This window comes from Astatotilapia calliptera, chromosome 1 (assembly GCF_900246225.1).
Source record: "Astatotilapia calliptera chromosome 1, fAstCal1.2, whole genome shotgun sequence".
NCBI classification, from domain to species: Eukaryota; Metazoa; Chordata; class Actinopteri; order Cichliformes; family Cichlidae; genus Astatotilapia; species Astatotilapia calliptera.
This window is the reverse complement of record NC_039302.1, coordinates 31,810,509-31,837,405: the sequence shown is the minus strand read 5'-3', so window position 1 is coordinate 31,837,405 and position 26,897 is coordinate 31,810,509. Positions and strand designations below refer to the sequence as shown.

Genomic DNA, 26,897 nt, shown 5'->3' with positions numbered 1-26,897 from the left:
TATAATGTTCTATCATATCGATTTTCCATCTGTATTCTTTATTGTGTGGATATTGTAGATATTGTGTAATGCACTACATTACAGATGCAGGAATACACCGCATAGGCCATGACGACCATGACTATGAGAAGAAGATAATGATTATCATCATTATAATTATTATCATTGTTGTTGTCATTATTTGCATGCATTGTTTGTTCCGCTCTTATCCTAAATTGTCCTGTTCTTTTGTTCGTTTAGTAATTAAAATTAAGCCAAGTAAGAAATTTAATTAATTTAATTAAATTGAATATAAGCAGCTTCACCGTCATTACAGACAGACTCTATATGAGTTTAAAAAAATCAATAGAGTGTAAGAGGAAAGTGAATAATGTTTTATTAACCTTAGTGTTAATGTTAAACATATTGGTAAAAACTTTCATCAGCTCATCGTTTCACCTTGAAGTGTAACATCCGTTTCAAACGAGTAGAAACAAGAATGACTAATTTGACATCTTTATCCCGTATATCTTTTTTTTGACAGATGCTGAGGCTTCCAATAAGACTGTAATTACACAGACTGTAATTACCGGCAGATGATTCCTTTTAAAAATATATTGGAAAAGACTCCGTTTTCCATCTGATTACATTCCTGCGGCTAAAAGTACAAGCTTGTATTGTCAGGATTAGACCTGCAGTGAGATGCTCCTGACAGGGAAAGTTCATCCAAGCGCTCAGCTTAGAAAAACAACCCTTCTTATGACCTATTATGTTTCTAATGAGATATTTTATGGGAAAGTTTTTAACCTGTCACTGCTCAATGGGGGAAAACGACTCCATTCATCTATGTTAACTCTTTAGGGTTTGCAGGTCTTTTATTTTGATTTGGCAGGTGATTAAAAATGTAATAATTAAGTTTAAAAAAGCCAAAATGCGTAATGAAACATGTACTATTATTCTAAATGTAAACTCATCCACTTCAATTAAAAACTCAAAAGCTGCAGAAATTGTCAGTAAACAACGATGGGAAGAAAAGAGGAATCTATAGTTACTACCCGTTTGCAATAAACACACCAAGAACAGGTACAAATGCAAGTTTATTCATGGGAAATCAGTTTGAAATGTGACATGAAGTTTGGATTAAAGGCAAGCTGTTTTCACACATGAACTTTGGAAAATATATACATATGTAAGCTCAGTGTGCTTAACACAGAAGATAAAAAAAAACATAAAAACACGCTTAGTTATTGAGTGCAGGCCTGTGTGAACAAAGAGATTTGGAGTTTGTTTTTGAACGTCAGCGCAGATATAACTGATCTTAGGTGAGCAGCCAGCTTGTTCCAAAGAACAGGAGCACAGTAATTGAGTGCGCCCTCATCATACACCTTTGTGAATCAAATCCAGGTAAGAGATCTTTGCCTGATTGCTAGACAGGTGTGACTGGCTTATGAATCAGGACAAATGATTCTTATTGATAAACACAAGTGTGGGGAATCATCTGGAGAATCAGAATGATTTTAAATGGAAGGGTTTGTGCTTGTTATCTGTATGTTGCCACCTCTCTTTGTAAGGAAGAAAATTGTTTATCTCAATGCCAGTCATGGAGGAGCCATGAAGGTGTTGTAAGGAAAGCAAAAAAAGCTGATGAATTTGACAACTAAGGAAAATAAAACAACAGTATGTGAGGAGGAAATCAGAAAACCCACACCTTTCCAAAATGTCTACTTGAGAATGATGATGGTTTAAAAAAAATTAAACTTTATTAGTAAAATGTTTATCCCTGAAACAGTTTGTAGCTGCCGGCATTTACTTTTGTGGTACTATCCGCCAGCCTAGAGCTATAAATAAAATACTGGGACTTTTTCCCCTCACTCTTTGTTTCTGGGGCAAACATAACCACTTCTTTGGACCTTCCTTCACATCCATTCAGATAGTTTTAGCAATCTCCCTGCAACAATTTGCTGAAGTTTGGGAGCCCTTACATTGGTGCTATCATCATTATTTCTTGTATTGACACAATGTTATTCTTTCGCTGATAAATTCAAAAAATTTCGTAAAAAAGTAGCCAGAAAGGCATGGGAGGAATCGCACTGAACTGGACAATCTCAATAGTTGTGAGCTGCATCAGCCTGATGTGTAGTTACATTTCTGGGAAGATGCACATCCAGTTATGACACAGGTTAGGCTATAGATTTTGATGGGTCTGCGGTTACAGTGTAGCTGCTGAAGCATAAACCCCCAGTCCCCTCCTCCAGCTCTTCAGGAGGGCTACCAAGGTGTTCGCAAGTCTCCTCCCTGAAACCCTTCACCTAAAAGGTGTCCATGGGTACTATTCTTTCTACGACCATTTCTTTTTGGTTGGTGTTGTAAAGTTAGAGAAGGAAGGCTGAGATGGTTTGGGCATGTACAGAGGAGAGACAGTGGATATATTGGACAAAGGATGTTAAATATGTAGAGCTGCCAAGCAGCAGGAGAAGAAGAAAAGCATAGAGGAGGTTTATGGATGCAGGGAAGGAGGAGGACAGTGTTGGTGTGACACATGATGTCACATGATGGAAGCAAACGATCACATGATGATGAGCAACATAAAATTAAAATTTTGTGAATGAGGTCATTTGTCTAAAGCTGTCCTTTTTCACAGGTGACAGGAAGTACACAACTTTAGATGTGCTCTTAATTCTGGAAATACTTTGTGTTTAGTGGTCACCACTTGCTGTAATTCAGTGACTTATTTTAAGTATAATTCTACCATGGCTTCAACTGCACATCATATGCACTTTGTACTAGGAAGTTGGCAGGATAGAGACTGTTTAATGTCTGATCCCACCACATCAGACATTTCTCCCATGCATCTCTGTCTGTCTAGGAAAGTTCAAGCACATGCATGAAAACAGCTGTCGTCAACAGATTTTAACCACTTGTAGAATTGCTGCCATTAATCTCTGCCTCTACTGCTCTACATTAAATTTACTGCCTTGGGTAATAGTATAAATCATGATAAGGATCAACTTATAATGTAAAATATGTAGAAAACAAACACGCTGTCTTGGTCTCTTCCCTTCCCTTGCACTAAAGCTGATGTTAAGTGGGCTATTGTGTGACAACAGTTAAACAGTCCTTCTGCATTTGTCAAGAGAAAAGGCTTTTGTTGTTTCCGTTGATTATAGTGATTTTCATTAATTACATATCACTGTCAGTACTGAAAAAAGGACTGTGGTGGCTTTTGGTGTTCTCACGTGGACTCCTGAGCAAACCACCGCTGCACTTCAGCTTTGTTTTCTGTCACCCACTTCATGTTAGCCGTTGTTTTCTCTATGGCCTGCTCTAGGGCCATGGTGGCAGAACCAAAGCCAACACTGAGGTTTTCTTCTTTGAATCTTTTAAGCTGGAGAGAAGAGCAAATACAAACAGACAAAATCAGAAATTTAGCAATCGTTGTATTTATTTTCTCCCAAATGCCCAAAGGGAAATTCTGTGTTTTTCTGTGTGGTTGAGGTTTTGTTGGCTCCATACCTCCTGTAACTCATACTCTGTAGAGAATCTCTGTGTGATTCCACTGACAAGATTAGAGAAGGAAAATGATCCTTTTCCATATCTAAAAAAAGAAAAGGGAAAAAAAAAAAAAAGCTGTAGTTCAGCAGAAGGAATTAGTAATAGGTAGGTAGTCATGCTTGAAAACTCAAACTGGGCAAGTAAGTGAAAAAAAAAGAAAAAAACCCAGCAGGATTTGCACCTAAAGAAATGTGATTACTTCTTAAATCCTGCTGTTAAATTCAGCTTTTAAAATTCTTTTCTGTCTTTAACAATTCGCTTGTGAGTACTGACTATTTAGAAACAAAAGGATAGAGCTCTCACTGTTGGAAGATGTAACTCCATCTAGCATTGATGAAGTTCCATGCTAGCGGCATCCCCACAACATTTCGGGCAATATTCTGGATGGTAGAGGTGGCGTCTTGCTTACGGATCTTAGTTGGGTCTAGTGTGTACTCCAGATACCTGAGTCAACGATATACCCACATACAACGATTACTTCCGAGGGAAAATGGAAAATATCTGATATCATTCAAAGTTGTGACTGCACAATGCCTGCTATAGATATTGCTCAGTTTAGTGCTGCATAAATAAAACTGAATTAAACTATAAGGGAGGGAATCAACAACCAGAGACCAGGAGATAAAGTAGCATTAATGGTATATGGGAACTATTTTCTATTGTGACCACATTAATATTTAACAAAATTATAGCACATTTATAGGCAATAACACACAGCTTAATATCTTGGAGGTGTGGGGGGGGCTGCTAAAGGCTTTCTTTAATTTGCATGGCCACCCTCATTATTTGGAAAGGGGTCCTTAGGGAGTGTAACCCACTCGCTTACTGATCGAACTGACAAACTGATTAAAAATGAATTACCGTGCATTTGTTGATGAGTTTATGGGACTGCATAAAAACAAACTCATCCCAGACAAGATAAAAACACCCTTGGTGGCCAGCATCCACAAGCAGGATTTATTTGTTTGTGAGGATATAATTAAAATAGTACTGTTTAGATAGCACCATGATGGGTGGTAAATAGAGTACAAGCCAATTGGGAAAGCTCAGTTCGACACACTTGTTTTTCTGCTATGATGTGAATCTCTTCACCACCAGTTCACAGTGTTACATTTACTGTTTTTAATGGTTCTATCATTAAGATGTAATTGCTATAATTGCTCTTATGCTGCAAAGCAGGTTCTCTTTCTCTGTGTTCAGTTGTGAGTTTTATTCTGAATAAACAATCAGTTTAGCTTCTTTGAAAAGCATTTACATTGCTAATACATTACTATACTTCCACAACACACCTGTTCAAAAGCCAAGGTATTTTGCTGCAGGCCAGTGCAGACCTGAGCCTGGACGCTTCAGATGCCAGAGTAGCATTCTTGAACATGTTCCAGGCAAAGTCCCACTCTGCCACACCACCAAAGGCTATGGCGTAGCAATAAACTGTGCTTTTCAAGTTGGGATGGATCCTGGTGAACATAAAGATTATGCAATGAATTTCAAATGAATCCTAGAACACTGGCTCTCTCCTCTCCCTCTCTCTGAATGCACACACACAGACATACTTGGCATATAGGTCACTAGCTGTTTAACAGTTTTGTAAACAGTTCAGCAGTCACATTTAAGAGGTCTGAATTATGGCAGATTATAAGAAATATTCATTCTCACACTGTTCTAAATTCCTTACTGCTCTTGCAGTGGCCAGGGCAAGAGTCTTTGGACAATTGCAAATTGTCAGTGTCTGACAAAGTGTGGCATGTCTGAGGTCAGCATGGGAATGACATATCTACTTGCATGTCATGATCTGCTGGATTTGTAACTATGAAGATGCATTCATTTAAATTTATTTATTTATTTTATTTAGAAAGAGGGGCAATACATATTAATGAACATTTTAACAAATGTAAATATGCCAGATTATAGCCTTGGGCTAATTTCCATCTGCAGAACCTCTGGCAGGTTGGTGTTAAACACAAGTTAGTAAAAAACATACAGAGACAGTATTTACAGGTCATGTGACAAGGACAAAAACAGTGATCACATTATACTAGAACAAACAATGACAAGAAGAGTGGACACAGAGGACAATATAGATAATAATAACGGAAGCATAAATTTTATTGCACAAGACCCAGTATTGCACAGGCCCTTACTGTCCTGATATTGAACTGACCCATTACACTAATGGGTCAGTGCATTTGACCCATTACACTAATTACAGGTCTTGTTTCTAAAATCTGTGGTGTCAATCTCAATTTCATGTTGCTGGTTATGAGCTGCATCATAACCGCCTAACCCTAAAAACACCTGCTACTGCCAAGATTTGCCAAGACTGAGTAGTAAAAGACAGATATAAAAGCCTTAAACGTGTATGAGAACTTTCATGGGCTCAAAAGAACAGATTGAAACTATTTTGTACTCACGGGTTGCGACTTGGATTTTTCATCCACTCTCTGTACCAGCTTTTTATAAGCTCCCTACAGCCTTCCACTCCCGCACTGCAGGCTATCCCAATAGCATTTATCTGATTATACCTGAGAAGATTTTTTTTACAGAGACAAACAATATATACAAAATCTTAGCTTTTTGATTTCATATCAAAAATCTGTGTTTAAAAGAGCCCTTACTGGTCGGTGTGTCCTGTAGGTACTCTTGTCCAGTTAGATGTAATTGTCTTGAAATGCTCAAATAGGGGTTGTATTTGTTTCTTAAGGTATGCCTAAAATAAGAGTTAGAGTTAGTTTTTTTTCCTGTCAGTTGACTCTTTTATTTTAAACACTCACAATAGGCAAGAATAATAATTAGCATGTAAACTAAAGTAGGGCTAACCTGCAAAACTCCGTAGACTTCATTGCGGTCAAACATGAGAATATAGTAGTTGAGGTTTCTCAAAGCTGACTCCCAGGGGATGTAGTCTCGCTCTTTTGACAGGTATTTGGTAGTTCTCAGAGCCAGTGTGGTGCTGATTATTTTGGCTCTGGGGGAAAAAGAAAAGGATGCTTTTTCACACATAACTGTTTAATACTTTAACTTAAGATTTTTCTTTTTCCTTTACCTTGCTAAATTGAATGCATCATCGATAATTTGTGCCCTGTTGATGATTGATACAGCCTGAAAGAAAGAAAAAAGTCACATGCAAAGTGTATAAGACAAAACAATTTAACATTTAAAATTATGAAATGTAATACACTGAAAATGCAATATGAAAAATGACATTGAACAAAGCCAACATATTTCTGTCTGTTAAAGCTCTGAAACCTTGGGCTTTATCAGATCAGCTGGAAGGACTCTCTGTTCTCATGTGTTTGTTTGTTTTGCACTCCAGCAGTTGAAAAGGCATTCACAAAGGTTGCCTGGTAGCCAAAAGTGAGATTGTTGACTTGACTGCTTGGTTTTTTAAATTCCTTTGCCACTGAAGGGTAGCCTGGATGACTTAGATTGTGACTGATTGTGATTTTACACGCTTGGGTACCGACCTAAAAAGTACTATGAACTCATTGTCATGTTAAAGAAATCAATTTGAGATGATCTCAGCTTTGTAAATTGGCGTCTTATACTGCTGAAAGCAGCCATGAGGAGATGGATGGACATTGTCAGCAGCAATACTCAGGTAAGCTGTGGCATTTAAATAACACTTGGTTGCTTCTAATGGGCCCAAAATGTGCCAAGAAAATATCCCTCACACCACCACCAGCTTATACCACCAGCACCAGTCTGAACTGTTAATCCAAAGCAGCATGATCCATGCTTTCATGCTGTTCATCACAAATTCTGACCCTACCATTTGAATACTGTAGCAGAAATTAAGACTCAGATCAAGAAACATTTTTGTCCAATTTTGGTGCAAATAGTAGCCTTGGTTTCCTGTTCATAATTGATGGTAGAGGTACCAAGTTTGGCCTTCTGCTTCTTTAGCCCATCTGCTTCAAGGTTCAATGTGTTTTGTGTGTATTCAGAAATGCTCTTCTGTTACTTTTCAATCTCAAAGCAGCCTGGACATCACCCTCTAGCATCAGCAAGGCATTTTCACCCAGAGAACTACTGCTCACTGAATGTTTTCTCTTTCTGACCATTCTCTGTAAATCATAGAGACAGATGTGTGGGAAAATCCCAGTAGATCACCAGTTTCTGAAACACTTAGACCAGCCCATCTGACACTAACAAGCATGCCTGTGGCGGGGGCGTGGTCTTTGGCCTGCTGCAGAGGAGGGGAGCTCACGGGACGGCGCTGAGGCGGGAAGGAGCAGGTGCCCGGAACTGACTTGATGAGGAGAGACTTTTCTTATGTCTTGCAGTGAGAAGGAGTGAGAGGGACAACGGGAGTGACGGAGTGGCTGCGTCCGGGGCAAGAGCCAGAAACCGCAGGGAAAATCACAACTGTAAATAAAGCACTGTTGAACTCTCAAACGCGGAAGTGCCCATCTGTGGGTCGTGTGTCACAATGACCTTCTCAAAATCCCTTAAATCACTGAGATTTAGATGCTCAGTTCTATTTCCACCATGCCTAAATGCAAAGAGTTGCTCCCATGTGGCTGTGGATCTGATAGTTGCATTAATGTGCAGAACGTGTGTACTCAACAAAGTGGTCAGTGAGTGTAGTCTCAGAGCTCAAATAACTGACAGAAAAAGCAGCAAATATCAACATTTGACAGCTAATACGTTTCTGAAATGTAACAAATTCAGCTCTTGTCTCGTCTTCCACAACAAACTTTGATCGGTGCACTCAAAGAAAAAAATTTAGTCAAAACCCAAGAGTTACACATACTGAAAGCAGTTCAAATTGTCTACAGCTCAGTGTGTAAATTTGGCAAAAATGCATAGATTGCACCAAATATCTTTTTTCTGCTAAGACTTTTAACTTGGAGTTTTTGTGCAGTTATTGTGTTTTTAAGATTCTTTGCCTAGTCTGGTGCTGTCTGCCTTAAGCCATTTAAACACATGAACCTCAGTCAAATTCATGAGACATGGTTTTAGATATTTTCCAAATTATCCTTTACATTCATACTACTGATAATACTGTGTTTGCTTCAGGCAAAGGAGTCTGGAGAGCCTTAACAGGAGGCAGCACACATGATTCTCACTTGATACTGTTAAATACACAATTGTTGTGCTATTTTCATATCAGTGCAATAAGATGGCACACAGAACAGAACAACAGGGGCAGGTTGAAGACCGGCTAATACTGGTTCAAGAGTACCCAGACCTTTATCAGGTGGTATCTGTAAAAGTTCAGGGCTGCAGTGCTATTGTCAGGAAAGTGTAAGATACAGCTAAAAGTATAATAACCAGTCACAGCAGAAAGTCTTTGTCGCTGACCCAATCCAGCACAAACCGACCTTAAACATAGGCAACAGAAACTAGGGGAAATTCATAGATATAGTTGGAGTAAATTTAACTTTTTATCTTATTTTGTTTTATTATTTTAGTTTAGTTTTATTTTTATGCATCTATTCCATCCAGTTTTGGTTATTTGAATAGCCGTTGTACAGTCTTTAGTTGTCATACCATATAAATGTGGACATAAAGCACAAACAGGAAAACACTTGTGACTCACCTGGTGGTTGGTGTTGAGCACGGAAAGGAGACGGTCCCAGTTATCAGGATCGTAGTTCACCCTGAAGTATCCAGATACATTTGTGTTTGCGAGTACCCAGTCCTGTCCTGACACTCTCATCGGAATATGAGTGTCTAGTTAAACAAAAGAAAAGAATGACACACAGCAGATTTGATTAATTTAATGAGCTGTGGTTAAACCAACTAATCTAGTAGGAAATGTCTTGTTTTTTAGTCTGTGTGCAGAACTAATACAGCACCATGATATGAGTGTACCTGTTTTTTGAAGGAGCCAGTATTGTGGCTGCTGCACACCCATCTTCATCCATTTGATAGGGACATACCAGGTGTAACTAGACAGAAAAGACATAATGGGAAAAGAAGATAGATAATTTATTGTTTGTCATTTCCATATTACGATTTCACTGCTAGTGGGTACACTGGATTAATACAACAGATTCTTATTGGCTGCTGTCTGAAAAAAAAAAATCAGCTTAGGTAGAAGCAACACAAACAAATCAGAGTCACATCTCATGTCAGCAACACACGACATCAGCCCCTTCAATGTGAATGAGAACCAGGAGCCTAAAGCACATATGTGTAAGTGCAGCCCCTTCATTTCTCATCTGAGTGAAACTTGCAGCACAAGGTTAAACAGTTTCCTACTTGAACTGAGAGGGTCTGTCCACTGTAGAGTCTGGATCCAACAGGAAGTGTTTCTGTGTGACACTTCCTGTCCGGGTGTCAACACTGATGACTGGGTAGCCCATCTGGAGAGTCCAGCGGTTCATGATATTTTCCACAGAGTGTGGAATATGTATTCCTGGTGCATTTTCAACTGCCTGACAACACACACACACACACACACACACACACACACACACACACACACACACACACACACACACACACACACACACACACACACACACACACACACAGAAATTTAAGATAATTGCACACACACACACACACACCCAAAAAACACAATACCAGTGAAGTCATGCAGGTTAACCAACCTGTTGGAGATGATCCCACAGGTCTGTATATACAGTGTTACCAAAAGCGAATGTGTTCAGGTAAGACTGAAGACACAAAATGGAGATGAGGATCATATGATGCAATCACGAGGAAAGGAAAATAGTGTGAATTTACCAGGAAACATTTTTTGGCATAAATAACCACAGACACAGCATCATTAATTCCTAGTCTGCTGACAGTCGCACACACATTACGGCAGCAGAGATGAAGTGATAATATACTCACACTGAGTCCTCTAGCAAACACAGGCTCGGTGAGAAACTCTGACAGCATCCTTAGCACTGCTGCACCCTTGGAAAAACAAACCGCCAGAATTTGGTGAGCTTGAATTTCTCATAACGGAAAGGGATTTTCCACAAATCCCAAAGCAAACATTAAAACGAGTTGCCGTCCTGATGGTGTGATATGAATCACACGGACGCAGGAAGACTGAGTGAATTGGGAAAACTGAGCATTTTACTGCAAATTAGCTAAATAAAAGTAATATAATTTAATAAACATGAGAGTTTAAAATCAAAAGGGCTTCAAATCTGGCTATATTGTCCGCAAATGTGGGTGAAATTGTAGAATATATACTTAATTTCTGTGAATCAACTTGCATAAAATGTTGTGTAAAATTATCGGAGGAGCAGACCTTGCTGTAAGAGATCGTGTTGAACATTTCACTGATCTGAGCGGGCTCATTGACTTCCTCTTCTCCACGTGACAGTGGGTGAGAGAAGGCCAAGGCATCCACAGCAAACACCTTCTGAACATCATAAAGGACGATGTGATCTTTCTGCAGCCAAGCAGAGAAAGAGAACCAGGGCAGGTTTTATAAGCCAACAACATCTGTGAAAAGTTACCAATCTGTGACACAAAAATGTACATCTGTTAAGAACTGTATCGAACTTTGCTGTCTGTGGAGATGCAAGCATGTCTCTTACAATGTTCCAGGTGGGCTCGGCGTAGTCGACTCCGAGGTACTCAACATATGATGCAAACCCCTCGTTTAACCACAAGTCATTCCACCATCGCAGAGTTACCAGATTTCCAAACCACTAAATAAACACATGAGGAGTAAACAGATGAGCATTTCTGCCATGACCAGGGAATTAACGTTTCCATGAACCTAGACTTTGGCCAACATTAGCACTATCAGTCACATCCAAGCAACACAATAACCGAATCAGCAGGGGATTAAAACATTTCAAACCACAGGATTTCCCATCTGTTTTTATGTGTCGAGAGCAGGGTGAAATTACTCCGCTGTCACGATTTGTCAGCTGCTCTTGCAAAAGGGAGTAACACAAGTAGATTTATTTTTACAGTACTTGATGAGTGAAGGAAGGAGACTTTGCTGCAATCACGTTCATTTCATAATATAATGTTGCTTTAGTTTGTGATGCCTAAAGCTTTGAGAAAAGAGACCGTCTGGGTTAAAAACCAATGCTATACCATGTGTGCGAGTTCGTGGGCAATCACAGTTGAGACCCTCTCTTTGTTTCCAGTGGAGGAAAGGATGGGGTCATAGAGCAGGGCCGTTTCCCTGTATGTGACCAGACCCCAGTTCTCCATTGCTCCAGCGTTGAAGTCGGGCAAAGCGATCTGATCTGTGGAGATGAAGGGTTAAAAAAACATGCTGTGCTCAGGGAGATCATTGAAATGAAATGATTTAGCAAAATGGTCTACCTGACTTTGAGAGAGGATATGATGTGTTGTAATAATGCTCATAAAACCTCAGGATGGGTCCTGTAACATTGAGAGCATAGCTCCCCTGACCATCATCTATTGCTTTTCTCCGAGCCCAGATTCGAATCTGCAAAGAGTAATTTAAATCTTTGAGTCCAAAAAAAATTGCTCCTTACCATTTCATGCTCGTTTTAACTTTCCAAGATCATATTTGGGAAAATATAAGCTGGGAAATGCTTTTTGGATCCCGGCCTCACTGGGGATTTAAGTGAATATGTAATCCAGGTTTCTTACCAACAAATCGTTTTGGTTTGACTCAATGGGAACAAAGTCGCTGACGATAAATGCCAGTAGATATGTTGACATTTTCCGCGTGGGCTCAAATGTTGTAATTTTGACAGCCACACTGTCAATGACAGCCTCTGAAGCGTCTGTGCAGGCAGAGAAAAATATTAAACACTCTGTTAGCATTAACAGTGTTTAGTTACTTATTTACTTTAATAACTTGGACAAGGTGTTTTTTTATTAGTTACAACCAATGACTGAAGAAACAGTCATTGGCTTTTCTACAGTCACTGGTTTATGAAGCAATCACATTACCTACTACTTACAACATGATATCTATTCTCATTTTGAGCTTGTTTTTCCATTTGCACTGAAAAAAAATAAAAAACTGAAATAGTTTTGTTTATCCAACGAACCCTTTTCCTTGCCATTGGACAGAGCCACAGTGTCTCGTGAGTGAATGATCGTGACAGTAAAGACTGCTTTCATGGCTGGTTCGTCAAAGCAAGGAAAGCTTTTCCTGGCATACGTTGCCTGCATTTGTGAGGTAGCAACAACTCTGCAAAACATTGGAAATAAAAAACATTAATGGAAAACATTCACCAACAATCCAAAAGCCTTCAAAAACTGACCGAGAGAAACATTAAGCAAATAATACTGCAGCTTTATCACGGACACTGGCATCTTAAAATTATGCACAATCTCATTTGGTGTTTGCATGTGATTCACTAAATATTAGACACAAATCATCACATATTAAATAAATCAGAACATCGATAACACAGTCATTCATCCAGCTAACAATCATAATTCACAAGTTACTGTATTGTGTGAAGTACAAAAAGAAAGTGATGTCTACATTTGATTGATTGGCTGTATGGCACAAAGTGATGAAAACTGCAATCTACAGAGAACGACAAATATGACTTTCACATACAGTTTGGGTAAAGACTCATTCTGTAGCTTTCACTCAAATCTGACCCGTCCACTGGAAGGAGTAGAAATTCTTGCGATAATGGAAATGTGCATGTTAAATGATAAATATAACCTTAATCTTGACCTTGAAATGTAGCTAGTGAGTAAAACCATAAGCAGAGAACAGGTTCAAAACATAAAGCTAACAGTGGTTACCTGTCTGACAGCTCTGTGATTGCAACCTCCTAACGCTGACATGTTTGCTCTCCAAAAAGAACCCAATATCTCACCAGCAGCATCTGACAGAACAGCAGTATTTGACACCGTGGAATAAGAATGTGTTGACAAGTCTTACTTCTTTACGCCATCCTCAACATATTCACTCCTGTAGAAGCCCTCCAGGTCATCCGCCAGCTCCCCGAGAAATTCTGTGTGAAGTGAATAGGATTTTCCCGCCGATAATCTGCTGCCTAGCTGAATAACCAAAAACTCAGTTTTCTTCACAAGCCAAGAATTCAGTATAGTGGGCACTGGGGCCTCACCATGGCTGCTCAGTTTAGCGTGGTGCCCAAAGAAGGTAGTGAAGTTGAGTTTTTTGGAGTGGATGATGATGAGGTCTGTTTCTTTCACACATTTAAAAATGACTGTTGAACGTCCAGTGAAGATGTACAAGCCCTCTGCATTGGGCTTCAATCGTGGCCACAGGGTCAGATTGTAAGAGACGGGGATGAGGGAATCTGGAAGTCTGTAGTGGTCCCAGGGTTCCTTTGGAGTGTCAGGGGTGGTGCTGGGTGTAGTTGTACTGGTGCCATCTGATGCTCCATCTCCTACGTTACCTTGATTCTTGGACTTTTCCTTGTCGTAAGCAACAGAAAGAGCTATAATTGTAGCCAGTCCACAGACCGCGAGTACAAGCATCCCGAGGCCCACATTTTTACTTATGTAGTAGACTTTCCCCATGTCTGATCAGAAGGTCAATGCAGGAATCAGAGGGATCTCAGTCTGCTTATGTCAGCACGGCAGAACTCCTCCTTCTCAGTTAATGGGTGAGCTATTTACATGGCACCTGCCGAAAAAAAGAGGAAAAACAAGAAAACCTCAGCCATTTAATCTATAACTTGGCATCTCTATTTTTTGTAATAAACGTCAAGGATGCTTAACAAGCCATGTAGTTTCATAGTTACTGTTTTGAAAGAGTTATGTAACATTAATAAATCATTCCATTTCTGTGATGCATTATAAAACCAGACTTCCAAACTAGTATTATTCCTCATCCTGCAGGCAGCGGGTTTAACACTGAAAAAGACACCAAAGGGTTGAAGGTGTTGTTACTCAGACTTCTTGGCTTTGGTGTTTTGCGCTGGTCTCATGCAAAACAAAAAATGTTTCAGCATCACAAGTCGATCCGAAAAACAACTTTATGTATCACAATGAAAATGATCAGTGGTACTATAACGTTAAAAGAAAAAATCATCTGAGAAAAATTGGGGGTAAATATTGTCACAAAGGCAGCAAGCTGAATAATGAAGCACTAAGCCAGAGCTCATCTTTTGAGTGCCTTTAGCTTTTCTGTGGGTAAATTCAAACTATTCCTGTTCTATTTTCTGAGTCTTTTCCGTTTTCCCACACTATCAAAACATCAGTGCTATTCGATCATCAAGCTGAAGAAAACAGGACGGGAGGAAAAGGGAGGAACTGTCTGCTGTAATTGATGGTTGGGGTCAATCTCTGTCAACCGCTGAAGATAAAACAAATGAAGCCCGTGTGCAAGTGGAAAAAAAACTGCAGTTCTTGTGGGTATCACTTGAAGCTGAATAATTAAACTGGACCTTTTCACTCTGTTGTTAATGGATTACCTGACAGATATCATCATTTGCTGCAAGTTAAAGACCACCTAAGAAATTTTTGCTTCAGTTTGAATAAAATTCTAGTGTTTAATGAGCTCATAGTACTTATTAGACCAATATCTGTCTGTGTCACAGACCCGGTTCCGGGGACTCGGGGTCCGTGAACAGTGTGGACCATTATTATTGTTATTGTCGTTGTTGTTATTGTATTGGATGTATGTTTGCTGCCCTGCGCTCTTGTGTTCCATGCTGGTGTGTGTACGTGTGGGTGTCTGCGGGTGTGGCTGAAGAATGAAGGACAGCCACCTGCAGACCTGATGGGCGTGGCCCTGCCGACTGCTGGTCACGCCTAGGTTCCCACACACCTGCTTCTGATCAGGCTCGTCGGGGGAGCTACTTAACAGAGCGATGGAGCGTCCTCCGGCGCAGGATCGTTGAGTTAGACTCCATGTCAGTGTTTGAAGTGCTATTCAGTGTATGCCTGCTGGAGTTGGTGCCATAACGGCTGTGTCTATCGTTTTTCCCCAGGAGGACAGCGGAACACAGGACTGCAAGACACACGGGGTGTGTGAAGGCACAGGGCAGAGAGCACGAGATACCAGCACTTATTGGAGGACACGTCACGGGAGTCGAGGGAGCACTTTGGAGATTTATTGTGTGGTGTACTTTTACTTCACTGTAAATAAACCCACTGCTCATTCCACTAGTCCAGCGTTTGGGTCCTTTCTCCAACATTCCCCACGGTATGCCACCCAGACCGTGACAGTCTGTGCCTCACACCCATACAGTTTATAAATGCAGCTTGCTAAATTTATATGATAACAACAACAACAACAACAACCTTTATTTATAGAGCACATTAAAAGCCTTAGGCATACCAAAGTGCTTTACAAAAAACAATAAAATAATACAGTTAAGAGCATTAATATCAAATATAATAAGAACAGCAGACAATGTTCACAGTAGAAAGCCACTAATAAAATGGACTACAGCACATAGATTATAGCAGACCCAGTGCCGCATGATAGAGAACACCAAGAATGAAGGAATAGTAAAAAGTTAATGCAATAGGTCGCAGTTAACAGTCAGCATTTAACGGGTAGAGAAGGCAAGTTCAAAAAGATAAGTTTTAAGGCGTGCTTTAAAAGAAAAAATAGAATCAGACTCCCGAATGCCAATCGGGAGGCTGTTCCATAACTCAGGTGCAGCAAAGGCAAACGATCGATCGCCTCTAGATTTCAACCGAGATCTGGGCTGAACTAACAATAACTGCGAGGATGACCTTAAAGCCCTGGCAGGGACATAAGGGTTTAAAAGTTCCTTAAGATAGGTTGGTGCAGTATTATTGATAATTTTAAAAGTAAGCAGCAAAATTTTAAATTGAATACGGTATTTGATCGGCAGCCAATGCAGCTCAGCAAGAACCGGAGTAATATGGTCAAACTTCTTGGTTTTAGTTAGAATACGTGCCGCAGCATTCTGAACTGTCTGTAATCTATGTAGAAGGGTAACATGGAGACCAGAATAGAGTGAGTTACAGTAATCTAGTCTTGACATTACAAAAGCATGAATGAGCTTTTCTAAGTCATTATACGGGATATAGTGTCTGGCCCTGGAGATGAGACGAAGCTGATAAAAACTAGATCTAACAACAGCAGACACCTGTTTATCAAGTTTAAAGGAGCTGTCAAACAAGACACCCAGATTCCTGACAGTATCAGAGAAAGAACTAGTAAGAAAGCCAAAGGCATCTTGAAGTTTGGCGCGAACGGCATTACTGCCAAAAATCATGATTTCAGTCTTTTTTTCATTGAGAATAAGAGTATTTGCCAACAGCCATTTCTTGACCTCACTCATGCACTCACGAAAGTTATTTAAAGATAAAGCGAGATCGTCATGTAACTCAAAATAAATCTGGATGTCATCCGCATAATAGTGAAAAGCAATGTGGTATTTCTCAAAGATAGCGCTTAAAGGAAGCATATACAGTGAGAAAAGGGTCGGGCCTAACACAGAACCCTGGGGGACACCACAGCAAACAGGTACAGGGGAAGAGGAAGATGAGGCCAGATGTACCGAAAAAAGCCGATTGGAGAGGTAAGATTTGAACCAGTCCAAGGCAGTGCCCTTAATGCCAACAGAGTGCTCTAATCTTGCGACTAGGATGTTATGGTCAACCATATCAAATGCAGATGAAAGATCCAATAGAACTAAAACAGAAGGACGACCATTATCAGCCATAAGTAAAAGATCATTAAAAACACGAAGCAGCGCTGATTCAGTGCTATGATGTTGTTTAAAGGCTGATTGGAATTTATCATTTATATTATTCTCGTCCAGGTAGGTCTGCAGTTGAAGTAGAACCACCTTCTCAAGGATTTTAGCCAAGAAAGGAAGCTTGGAAATCGGTCTATAGTTGGCAAAATCACTATGATCCAGGTTATTTTTCTTTAAAACGGGTTGAATAAAAGCATGTTTAAGAACTGAAGGTACATAACCAGAAAGCAAGGAGAGGTTCAATATAGACAATAGACAGGGTCCAATTACATTAAAACAATCCTTGACTATACGAGATGGAAGAACATCATGTACACAATTAGTATTGTTTAGTTTCTCAGTTATACGCTTCAGAGTGGGAAGTGAAATTAATTCAAATTGATGTAAGGCAGCAGAACAGTCAGGATTAGACATACTGTCAGCCACCAAAGGAAGCGTAGATCTAAGAGATAAAACTTTATCTAGAAAGTAGTTTGAAAATTTTTCACAGAGACCTGGGGAGCACGAGAGTGGCATAGAGGGACGAGGATTCACCACTGAGTTAAAAATTTTAAATAGGATGCGAGGATTGTCACCATTAGAAGTAATAATCTTAGCGAAGAAGGCTGCTTTAGCCATTCTGGCAGCAGATTGGAATTTCGAGCGGCTAATACGTAAAATGTCATATGATGACTGGAGTCTATCATTCCTCCACCTCCTCTCATCGCGCCTGCACAAACGCCGTAGAACACGGACAGAGTCGTTTAACCAGCATTGCGAGTAGGTTCTGGGGCGTTTGTGTTTGATAGGTGCAACAGTGTTAAGAATCGAGGAACATGTAGTTAAAAAAGTATTGGTAAAATTCTCAAGTGTGTGTGGGATAAAACAGTCCGACATATTAAATGAAGAATTAACAAAAGATGTAGAGAAGTTGACCACAGTATCGGCGTTAATAGTCCGAGTAGGATGGAGAGGAACCTCCAAGTAAGGGTCAGTGATACCCAGGTCAACGTCAAAGATGACCGGGGAATGATCAGAAAGTCCAGTATTTCTAATTTCCTTAATGCATATATCCACGTTAAATGAAAAAACCAGATCAAGGGTGTGACCCTTAACATGAGTAGGTTCATTTACCCACTGGGTAAGATTAAAAGAGTCAGTCAGTGCAGAAAAATCTTTAGACAGGTGGTCATCCATACAACAAACATGAATATTGAAGTCACCAGAAATAACTACAGAATCATATTTAAAAAGAATAGAACCCAAAAAATCAGCAAATTCAGAGATGAACATCTTATGATATTTAGGCGGACGATAAGCCACGACACACAGAGTAGTTCGAGGGCCAGTCAATTCCAATAGCTGAGCTTCAAAGCTAGAATAGGTTGGGGAGGGTAGCAGCCGTGCCTCAAGTTTATTTCTAAAAACCGAGGCTAAGCCACCACCTCTACCAGTAAGCTTCGATGAGCTAAAAAAGGCACAGTCAGAAGGGAGAAGTTCAGAGAAGGGGATGAACTCACCCGGAGAGGTCCATGTCTCAGTCAAAAATAAAAAATCCAGACCCGAGGAGAGAAAAAAATCATTTAAGAGGAAGGCCTTATTAGAAAGAGACCTAACATTAAATAAGGCCATCCGAGTCCGAGGAGTCCTGTCCTTAGTAGTAGCTCGTTTGAGGGTACTGAGGTTGTTTTGTTGAACACCACGGCCAGGCAGTGATATCCAAGAACGAGCAGAGTGGAAGGCCACTGGGCAGGCAGGATAGGACTGAGGGCCAACGGGACATATCCAACAGTGGTTGAGCAGTTTAGCCGCAAAGCGGCTACCAAGATGGTGGATGAAACGAGAAAATTCACAGCTAGTAGGGGGGTAATCCGTAGCCATGGCTCTGATATAAGCCTTGAAGCGGACACGGACACCACTCCTTCTACCCCGTCTCCTGGGACGTATCCTGCGGGGCATGGGAAGAGGTAAATCGGTCAGATGAGTGGGAGAGACGGGCATCAGGGGAATGGCATCACCCGCGGTCCCAAGACAGTTCGGTCGTTGAGAACAGGAGAAACGAAGATTCATCAATACAAGGTAAGTTCTGGCTACAAAACGTGGCAGTGGCCAAAAAGATAACAATACATGTTCAAAAAGCAAAAATTAGACCAGTGGGTAATATCACCATGGCTGCATCCAGCTTTTAACCTGTCTACTGTCTATGGTCAGAAAATGGAAAGCTAATCCAGTCAAGGACCAACCCTAGAAAAGCCCACAAATCCAACTTCTACCTGAATCCAGGTAGTACCCGATTGGGGTTCTTCTGTCGTTCCAAATTTCAGACATTACCCAAAATTGACCTTTTTGTTTTTGTAACCAAAATTGCAGTCATGTATTCCTAAAACTCTAACAGTGATTATTTTAAATGAGTCAGAGATAATGAGAAGAAGTTCTTGTTATTTTTAAAACTTCACCTACAGACAACGAGACGTGTAGCTCCTGTATTCCTTCTTGTTAACTCCTGTTTGGTTAGGAAGTAGCAGCATGCATCCAGCTTCAACTCTGAATTCTTTCTAATTTTACCAAAAGACGCTGCTGAAATCAAAAGTGTCATCCCAGTTCTTGTTACTCCTTTTGACACGACAAAGAACACTCATTAGCTGCCAATTCGGTTCAGCTTGTGCGTTAGATTACCTTCCAGCTACGTCTCTTCCTTGCCTCATCAGTATCATAAAGCACTCTGCATGCAGACCAGTGCATCCTATCTCCCTACATTATTTGCATCAAATGGTTCAACTCTTCACTCTGAATTCTCTGTATTTTTAGCAGGCAACCAGCAGGTTTTCCTGCACTACCTGCAAAAGTTAGTCATTTAGCCTCTTTGTAAACAAGAATGCCTTTCCAATGAGTTGTTTTCACCATATGTCATTTATTCATATCATCCTGTCTTTCAGGCCTATAATCACACAAACCTACTCCTTCTCAACACCACCTTAACTTTAGCTCAGGAAGTTGCAGCTCACTGTCCACATTCTTGCTTTTCTTCACCACAAATCCACAGAATCCTGTCTCATCACCATCACCAAGGAATTTTTCTCTGTCACAACCTCTGTGAATATTATCATATGTTTCCAAAGACTGTAATCTTGCCTTATAGTCATCTAAATTCTAAAGCATTTTGGTAAATATGCTTGTTCACTTTCTTTTCAAGAGGTAAAGAAACTGACAGAATACTCATGTGTGTACAGTAAACATGAAATTGGGCCAGTGGCCAGTTAGCAAACAAGGAAACATTTTTTCACGGACAAGAGTCACAAGATGCTTTACAGAAAACAGTCTAAGACAATACAAAGAGGACAGAAGAGAAAAAGATAACGAACACAAACTGTACAGTGCAAAAAGTGACATTTACCCTTATATGAAGCAAGAACTGCACAATAATTAAAACAGGGTTAAAAGAAGACCCAAAATTATGCTACACAAAACCTCAGCTGGCACAAAATATGTTGCTAAAATGCTAAAGTAAGTAGATATATTGTCAGCTCTCAACAGGATCGTGCTAAGTGGCTTCAAAATCTCCGTTACCCCGCATCCTTATGTGGGTGCAGGGAACAAACCTATAGGTATGGCCTGTATTTATATAGCGCTTTACTAGTCCCTAAGGACCCCAAAGCGCTTTACATATCCAGTCATCCACCCATTCACACACACTGGTGATGGCAAGCTACATTGTAGCCACAGCCACCCTGGGGCGCACTGACAGAGGTGAGGCTGCCGGACACTGGCGCCACCGGGCCCTCTGACCACCACCAGTAGGCAACGGGTGAAGTGTCTTGCCCAAGGACACAACGACCGAGAGGTAGGTAGGCCAAGCTTAGCACAAAGACTGGAAGCACAGGAGGAAAAAAAAAGAAAGAAACTGTCACGATCTGAGGAGACAGACCGTGCGGTGGTGCGTGTGGTGGACCCAGGTGCGAACACAAGAGAGTAGACCGGAGTAACTTAAACTGAAAGTGAGCCTTTATTATGGCTGAAGACAGGTCTCAAACAAAGCAGAAATACCATGACTGAACTAAACTAAACTGGGAAACAGATACTGATAAACTATGAAGACTCGGAAAACCATGACGAAGCCTGGCCATGAGGACATGGAGAGTGGGAAACACAGACTGCATGAAACACAGAGACTAAATACACATGAGGGATGATCAGGGGAAGTGGCCACACATGGGAGCACAGCTGACACACATGAACCTAAAGACAGGACAGGAGAAGTGAAACTAAATACACTGACATTGAATACAGGCTTTCAAAGTAAAACAGGAAACATGGAGATTAGACATGACATGAACTAAACATAACCACGCAGACATGACAGGTAGACGCACGAACCAGGGAGACTGAGTACAGGGGGAGATGACATAAACAACTAAGAAACAAAGGGCTAAACAGCACCCTAGAAATTAACTAGACGAACTAAGCTAAAGCATAAATGAATACAAAAGATACATAAAACTCAACACTGGATCACACGACCCAGGACCATGACAGAAACCATATTAACTGGTACTTGCTGTATATTAAAGAATGCCTCAGGTATTTATTTGAGGTCCTTTTTAATATTGGACTGTCCATTTTGGTTTTAAGCATTCAAATATATATTTCCATGTAGTAGCCTTTCCCACTTCACTTTGTCATTAACTCATTTCCATTTGTGTCATTAATATTTAACAGTAGGAGATCAAACAGCCTTCACCTCTACGCTGGTAGATATGCCGTGACATCATAAAAACACTCTAATGAACCTGTTATCAATAATTTCTCAATATTTACAGCTGATTCTTTCCATGGAAGACTTTGCATCCCGAGTTTTATGGAGTCTTGGCACAACAGTTCATAAAGTGTAACAGGGTAACAGTTATAAATGAAAGTGAATATAAGATTTTTCTATTAATTCTGTCTGCTTCACCCGGTTTTGACTTGAAAATGAAAGAGAGAAATGAAAGAGAGCAATGTAACAATAACACCTCTGTACTATTTAGACATCACAACTGGCAATAGAAGTAATAATACCTTGTTTACCAGTTAAAGAGTGAAGAGATATAGAAAGATACAGAAAAGAGACTATTTTCTTTCAGAATCTTCTCACATTATCGGTATTTTCAGTGAAATTGAGTCTAGTTATATCTGCTAGTGAACAAACAAACAGAATACAACCCGAAGTCAAAGCACTCTGTGTCACTTATGACTTGTACCAAACCAAAACCCTGAACATGTAGTTATTTATTTCATAATGAACGGTCTCACTTTTCCTTCCTGTCTGACAGCATGTCCATGTGACTGCTCATCAGAGTGTCCTGAAACACAGGATCATCATGATGTTGTCACAGCCCTGGGTTGTGTAACCTAGCACTTTGAGTTTTTTTGGTTTTTTAAGTTCATTATTTATTTTTAGTCTTTTTGGTATTAGCACCCAGGTTCCTCAGCTGTACTTCTTCGTTCATTTAGAGTCCCTTGGGTATTCACCCCTGTGTTAAAGTTCCCCTTGTTGTTGAGTGTCTTGCCTGTCAAGTTTTATGTCTGCACGGTTAATGTTGTCATATTCATGTCATGTCTGCGTCTCGCCGTGTTCATTGTTCTGTGCGTCATTATGTTCATTCTAGTCATCTGTTTCCTCATGTGTCTCCACTTCCCCAAATCACCTCATTTGTGCGTATTTAAGTCCTTTTTCTATAACTGTTTGCTGTCAGGACGTCTGCCCATTTTCCTTCATGTTATCTACTCATAGTCACAGTTTTAGTCACAGTCAAAGTCATAGTTCATGTCATACGAACTTGTCTGTTTATCTTGGTGTAGACTTGGTCTTGTTTTTGGTTCAGTTCATGTGTTTGGCCAGAATTGGCCAGAAAGCTTCTTCTTTTGTTGAGAACGCAGCTCCTTCCTTCGGTGTCTGTTTTTGGGTCCGTGCAACAAAACACAGCAGCATACCCCGCCGTGACAGATGTGTTAAATATCTCATGATTTGTTCTGTGTTAAGAAGGCTTTTCATTCTCTATTTATAACAGAGTATTTTATATCTATATATGAGGTTGTTATATAGTTTTTTACATTTATTTATATTATATATATGCATATATTATATGCTTTCAATCGTATCTTTTTTAATAAAGGTAGTTGGTGATTAGCGTTGTCACCTGAGTTTGAATCCACCAGCCAGCTCGGGCCTTTTGTGTGGCATTTTCATGACTTCCCTGTACTTATATGTGTAAACTTTGGCTCCCTCCTGCAGTTCTCTATGTGTCAGCCCTGTGACAGCTGAGATAGGCTGTAGTACACTGCAACGCTAAATTGGATAAGTTTATAAAGAAACTTGATGGCTGAATTGTGTACAGAAAATACCTTGTCTTGGAATCTATCATAATTCTTCACAGGAGGTTTATATTTTAAGTTGAAGGTTAATAGTTTCATTTTTGTATTCGAAGAAATACATCAGTGTTGTGTGTGAACGTTTTATTTATGACTTGGACTTTGACTTAAATTTGATACCCATTACAGGATGACATCCGAGCCAATTTTATCTGTTTACTTGTTAGAAAAGCTGACCTAGGCCATAATGACTAACTTTCCGATCAGTCATAAAAGCGAGTAATTGATTGGAAATGAGTCATGGTGTTAAGTGTGTATTAAACCATCATTATTTAAGATGCTATTGTTCATTTTGAGCTAACACATTTTAGTCTGAACTTGCCACTCTTTCTGCTTGTGTTATTTAGCTTAGTTTAGTTTGGATGTGAAGTGTTAACAAAGATCAGTTGTATCTTCTTCCAGTTAAGTATACGCAGAGCTGTGTCTTCGGTTTGTTCACAAACATCTAATTAAGAACGACATAACTGATGGTTGATAATAGTCCATGGTCCATTGTAATGATAGCTTGTAACACTCATCAGAAGGTGAGTCCAAAGCCATGATAACATCCACATCATGATGATTCAGCTTCTTTAGAAATGAGATGCTAAAACAATAAAATGTGACAGCTTTTATGTTTATAGACCAAGAGAGGGGAAACAACGATAAACATTTACCCCGCTTACTTCATACATAAATTCATTTGTAGAATAAATTGATTTAAAAGATCAGTGGATTCCTTGAGTATGCAAAGACCCACTGCAGTCAGTGGTATGTGAACTCAACAACCTACAGGTGGAGAACATGAGGAACATACACTGGAATGCAATACTGCGGGCCAGGACAGAGAGTTATTCTTCGAGCTGGCTTAGAAAGCCTGCTCTCAAATGTCTGAGCTTTTCCCACGCAACAAAAATGAACTAAAAGCCTACTGTTTGAAAGATTGACTTATACTTGTAGACTACACACAAAAAAGGAACAGAAGCTCAGGCTGGAAGACACAGCAGCATGTAGAAAGATTATAATTTGGTGATGATTTTTTTTTACAGAACAGTCATTGCCACATAACAATAATGCACTCAAATTATTATTGTCTATATCTCTTTCAAAGCTTATTTCTTGTGTTATTAATGGAATACCTTTTTAGTGGCAGAGAAATGGAGCAGTGCTTCTTAGGCGCCAAAGAAAAGGTGCTGATGGAGAAACAGCAAGCCGCAAGAGCTGAATGTTTCGATGGAAATAACAAGAAGAATTCATAAAATATTATTGCGTCCCCATTACACAGTTTACAACTGTGGCTTTGGAAGACTTAGCGTTTTGTTGAATAAATATTCAATCGAGGGTTTGGGTAGGTCACAGAAATTGTTTTATCCAGCGTGTGGAATTTACAAAGCTTGTTTGGGAGCATGAGTGTGATTATTTACAGTCACTGGGATGTGTTTGTGTGACTATTCATATTTATATTGAGAGTGACATGTGGACTGTTGTGGAGCTGTGAGGATATCAGCACCTTGCTGTTATAAAACTGGATATGACAAAGGTGAATTTTCCAGGAAAAAACGATATGCTCGTACGGTAGCAACTTCTCAGTCCCAACATGTGCTGTTAATAAGACTTGAAACCATAGATTGGAGTCATAAAAACAACATATTCTCATAGACTTCTAGGTTATCTGATTTAATTTAGCAAACAGTGGAGTTGCCCCCTGCGGGGTATTAGAAAGAATATAGATTTAATGAAATAAAGCTTTTATACATTGTTTGTTTGTTTTTGTTTGTTGTTTTTTATTGGTATTGCTGTCATTACAGCATAAAGCTTCAAAATCGCACAATGTGTTACATTTTAATGACGGAAAAGTTTTATAGCATACAAGGCTCGGCTTCTTTGCTGGTGCTAACTTATAAACAATGTTGAAAAGAAATCTAATTTTCAAACAACAGGTTATAAAGTCTATTCTTTCCCATTTCCGCAGTGGAAGGTAAATCAACTGTCTGCGAAATCAATCAGGGAATGAATTTTAATCATCAGTCTTTCAAATAAATCCCCTTACAGTCACTTTAGACCAATTCAATAAGAAATATGATCCAAACAAATCACGAGAACGTTCCTCTTTGCCAACTGAGAGCCGGAGTGGGAATGTTTATCGTGGGGAGGGCAAAGTCACATATTTTCATGGAGTAATAAAATGACAGTGAAAAAGCAATGTGACAAGGCGCATTTCGCGGTGTGATTTTTAAAAGGCCTCCCGCTTACATTCTCTGTAAGTGCTGTGTATTCTTTTTGAAGAGCCACAGAAGAACGTCTTTTTTCTATCATGTGATTATCCAGAAGACCGAGAAATGCAGGACAGCGCACCTTCTTTTTTGTGTGCTCCATCCGTGTCCTATCACACTTTAACCTTCAACTTTTTTTAACAAGATTTATCATTATCCATCAATAACTTTCGACTTATCTCAGACATTTAAAGGTAAAAATACCTTTTAGCACTCATGCAATCATTCCACCTGTTCGTGAACCTGTGACCGACACAATCAACTCTGTGTTTACTCACTTCCACGCTGAACAGATAAGATACAGTCAGTTTATGGGGGCTGCAGAGTTTACATCCAGAACAGCCCATGCTGGATGTTAACAGATGACTAATAAATCCACATCACAGCCACTAAAGCCAAACACTGATTTATCTCACAGCTGCTGTACTAAAGTATTTACTTTGCACTCACTGCAAACTGAGTTGCCGTTGCATACTTTGGTTTTTGATATCAAGTAAGAGCAGCGTAACTCAAAGTATCATGGATTTTCTTAAACGGCATCACAAGACTGTACTTCACAGCGGAAAGTCTGCCTTTGATCCATTCAGAGACCATTTGTGAACAATTACACCAACTTCTTGCTGCACAGAAACTCTAAGGGAAAAAGCAGTAAGCTGTAAAACTTGCACAAAGGACAACTAATGTTACTTTTCTTAGAAAAAAAAAAGACTGGATCAACAAGACTGGTCTCTTTGGTCATATTTTTACTAAAGATATAGAAAACAGTACCTGCCAAACCTTGTGTAGCTGCATGTCCAGCGCTCGCCCGGAATTAAGTCCACAAAAGACGTTCAAGTTGAGCTGGAATGATCCCAGGCTTAAAGACTTGCAGTCGGCATCTGGGAGAACGGAGGTAGGAGGTGGCGAGAGTTATGACAGGTTTCTCTAGAGATGTAGGGAGGGAACAATCTTCTCTATCCCCCAAAATCCCTAAGTTTAGTGGGAAGGGGGGACTGAAAGAATGCGGCTGTATCAACACTGCATTGTGGTCAAGCAGAAAGAGCTCCGATCCTCAGAGGTACAGAGTGTCCTGATCATTCTGATTAAGGTTTCATATGACGCACATAAACCCCAGCCCCAGTGCCTCAGCTTACCTGCTAATATCCACGAA

At 39.9% G+C, this 26,897-nt stretch overlaps 1 protein-coding gene across 3 annotated transcripts; it reads right to left on the bottom strand.

The window, feature by feature from the left end:
- Positions 1 to 1,058: 1,058 nt before the first annotated feature.
- Positions 1,059 to 26,883, bottom strand: LOC113026116 (aminopeptidase N-like). Of its 3 annotated transcripts, none has more exons than XM_026174570.1 (21): positions 26,516 to 26,883; positions 13,340 to 14,050; positions 12,486 to 12,628; positions 12,079 to 12,215; positions 11,785 to 11,911; positions 11,551 to 11,705; positions 11,040 to 11,153; positions 10,748 to 10,891; positions 10,339 to 10,404; positions 10,092 to 10,157; positions 9,739 to 9,914; positions 9,349 to 9,425; positions 9,074 to 9,207; positions 6,575 to 6,630; positions 6,349 to 6,496; positions 6,147 to 6,238; positions 5,943 to 6,053; positions 4,821 to 4,988; positions 3,835 to 3,975; positions 3,493 to 3,574; positions 1,059 to 3,364 (listed from the first exon to the last, which is right to left on the bottom strand). In XM_026174570.1, exons 2-21 carry the CDS (start codon positions 13,942 to 13,944, stop codon positions 3,212 to 3,214), a joined length of 2,895 nt encoding a protein of 964 aa, XP_026030355.1. In that variant the 5' UTR covers positions 13,945 to 14,050; positions 26,516 to 26,883; the 3' UTR covers positions 1,059 to 3,211. The 3 variants fall into 3 exon arrangements, with proteins under 3 accessions (XP_026030355.1, XP_026030364.1, XP_026030371.1); XM_026174579.1 differs by having other exon boundaries at positions 26,525 to 26,883; XM_026174586.1 differs by lacking the exon at positions 26,516 to 26,883 and adding an exon at positions 19,548 to 19,695.
- Between the last annotated feature and the right edge of the window lie 14 nt (positions 26,884 to 26,897).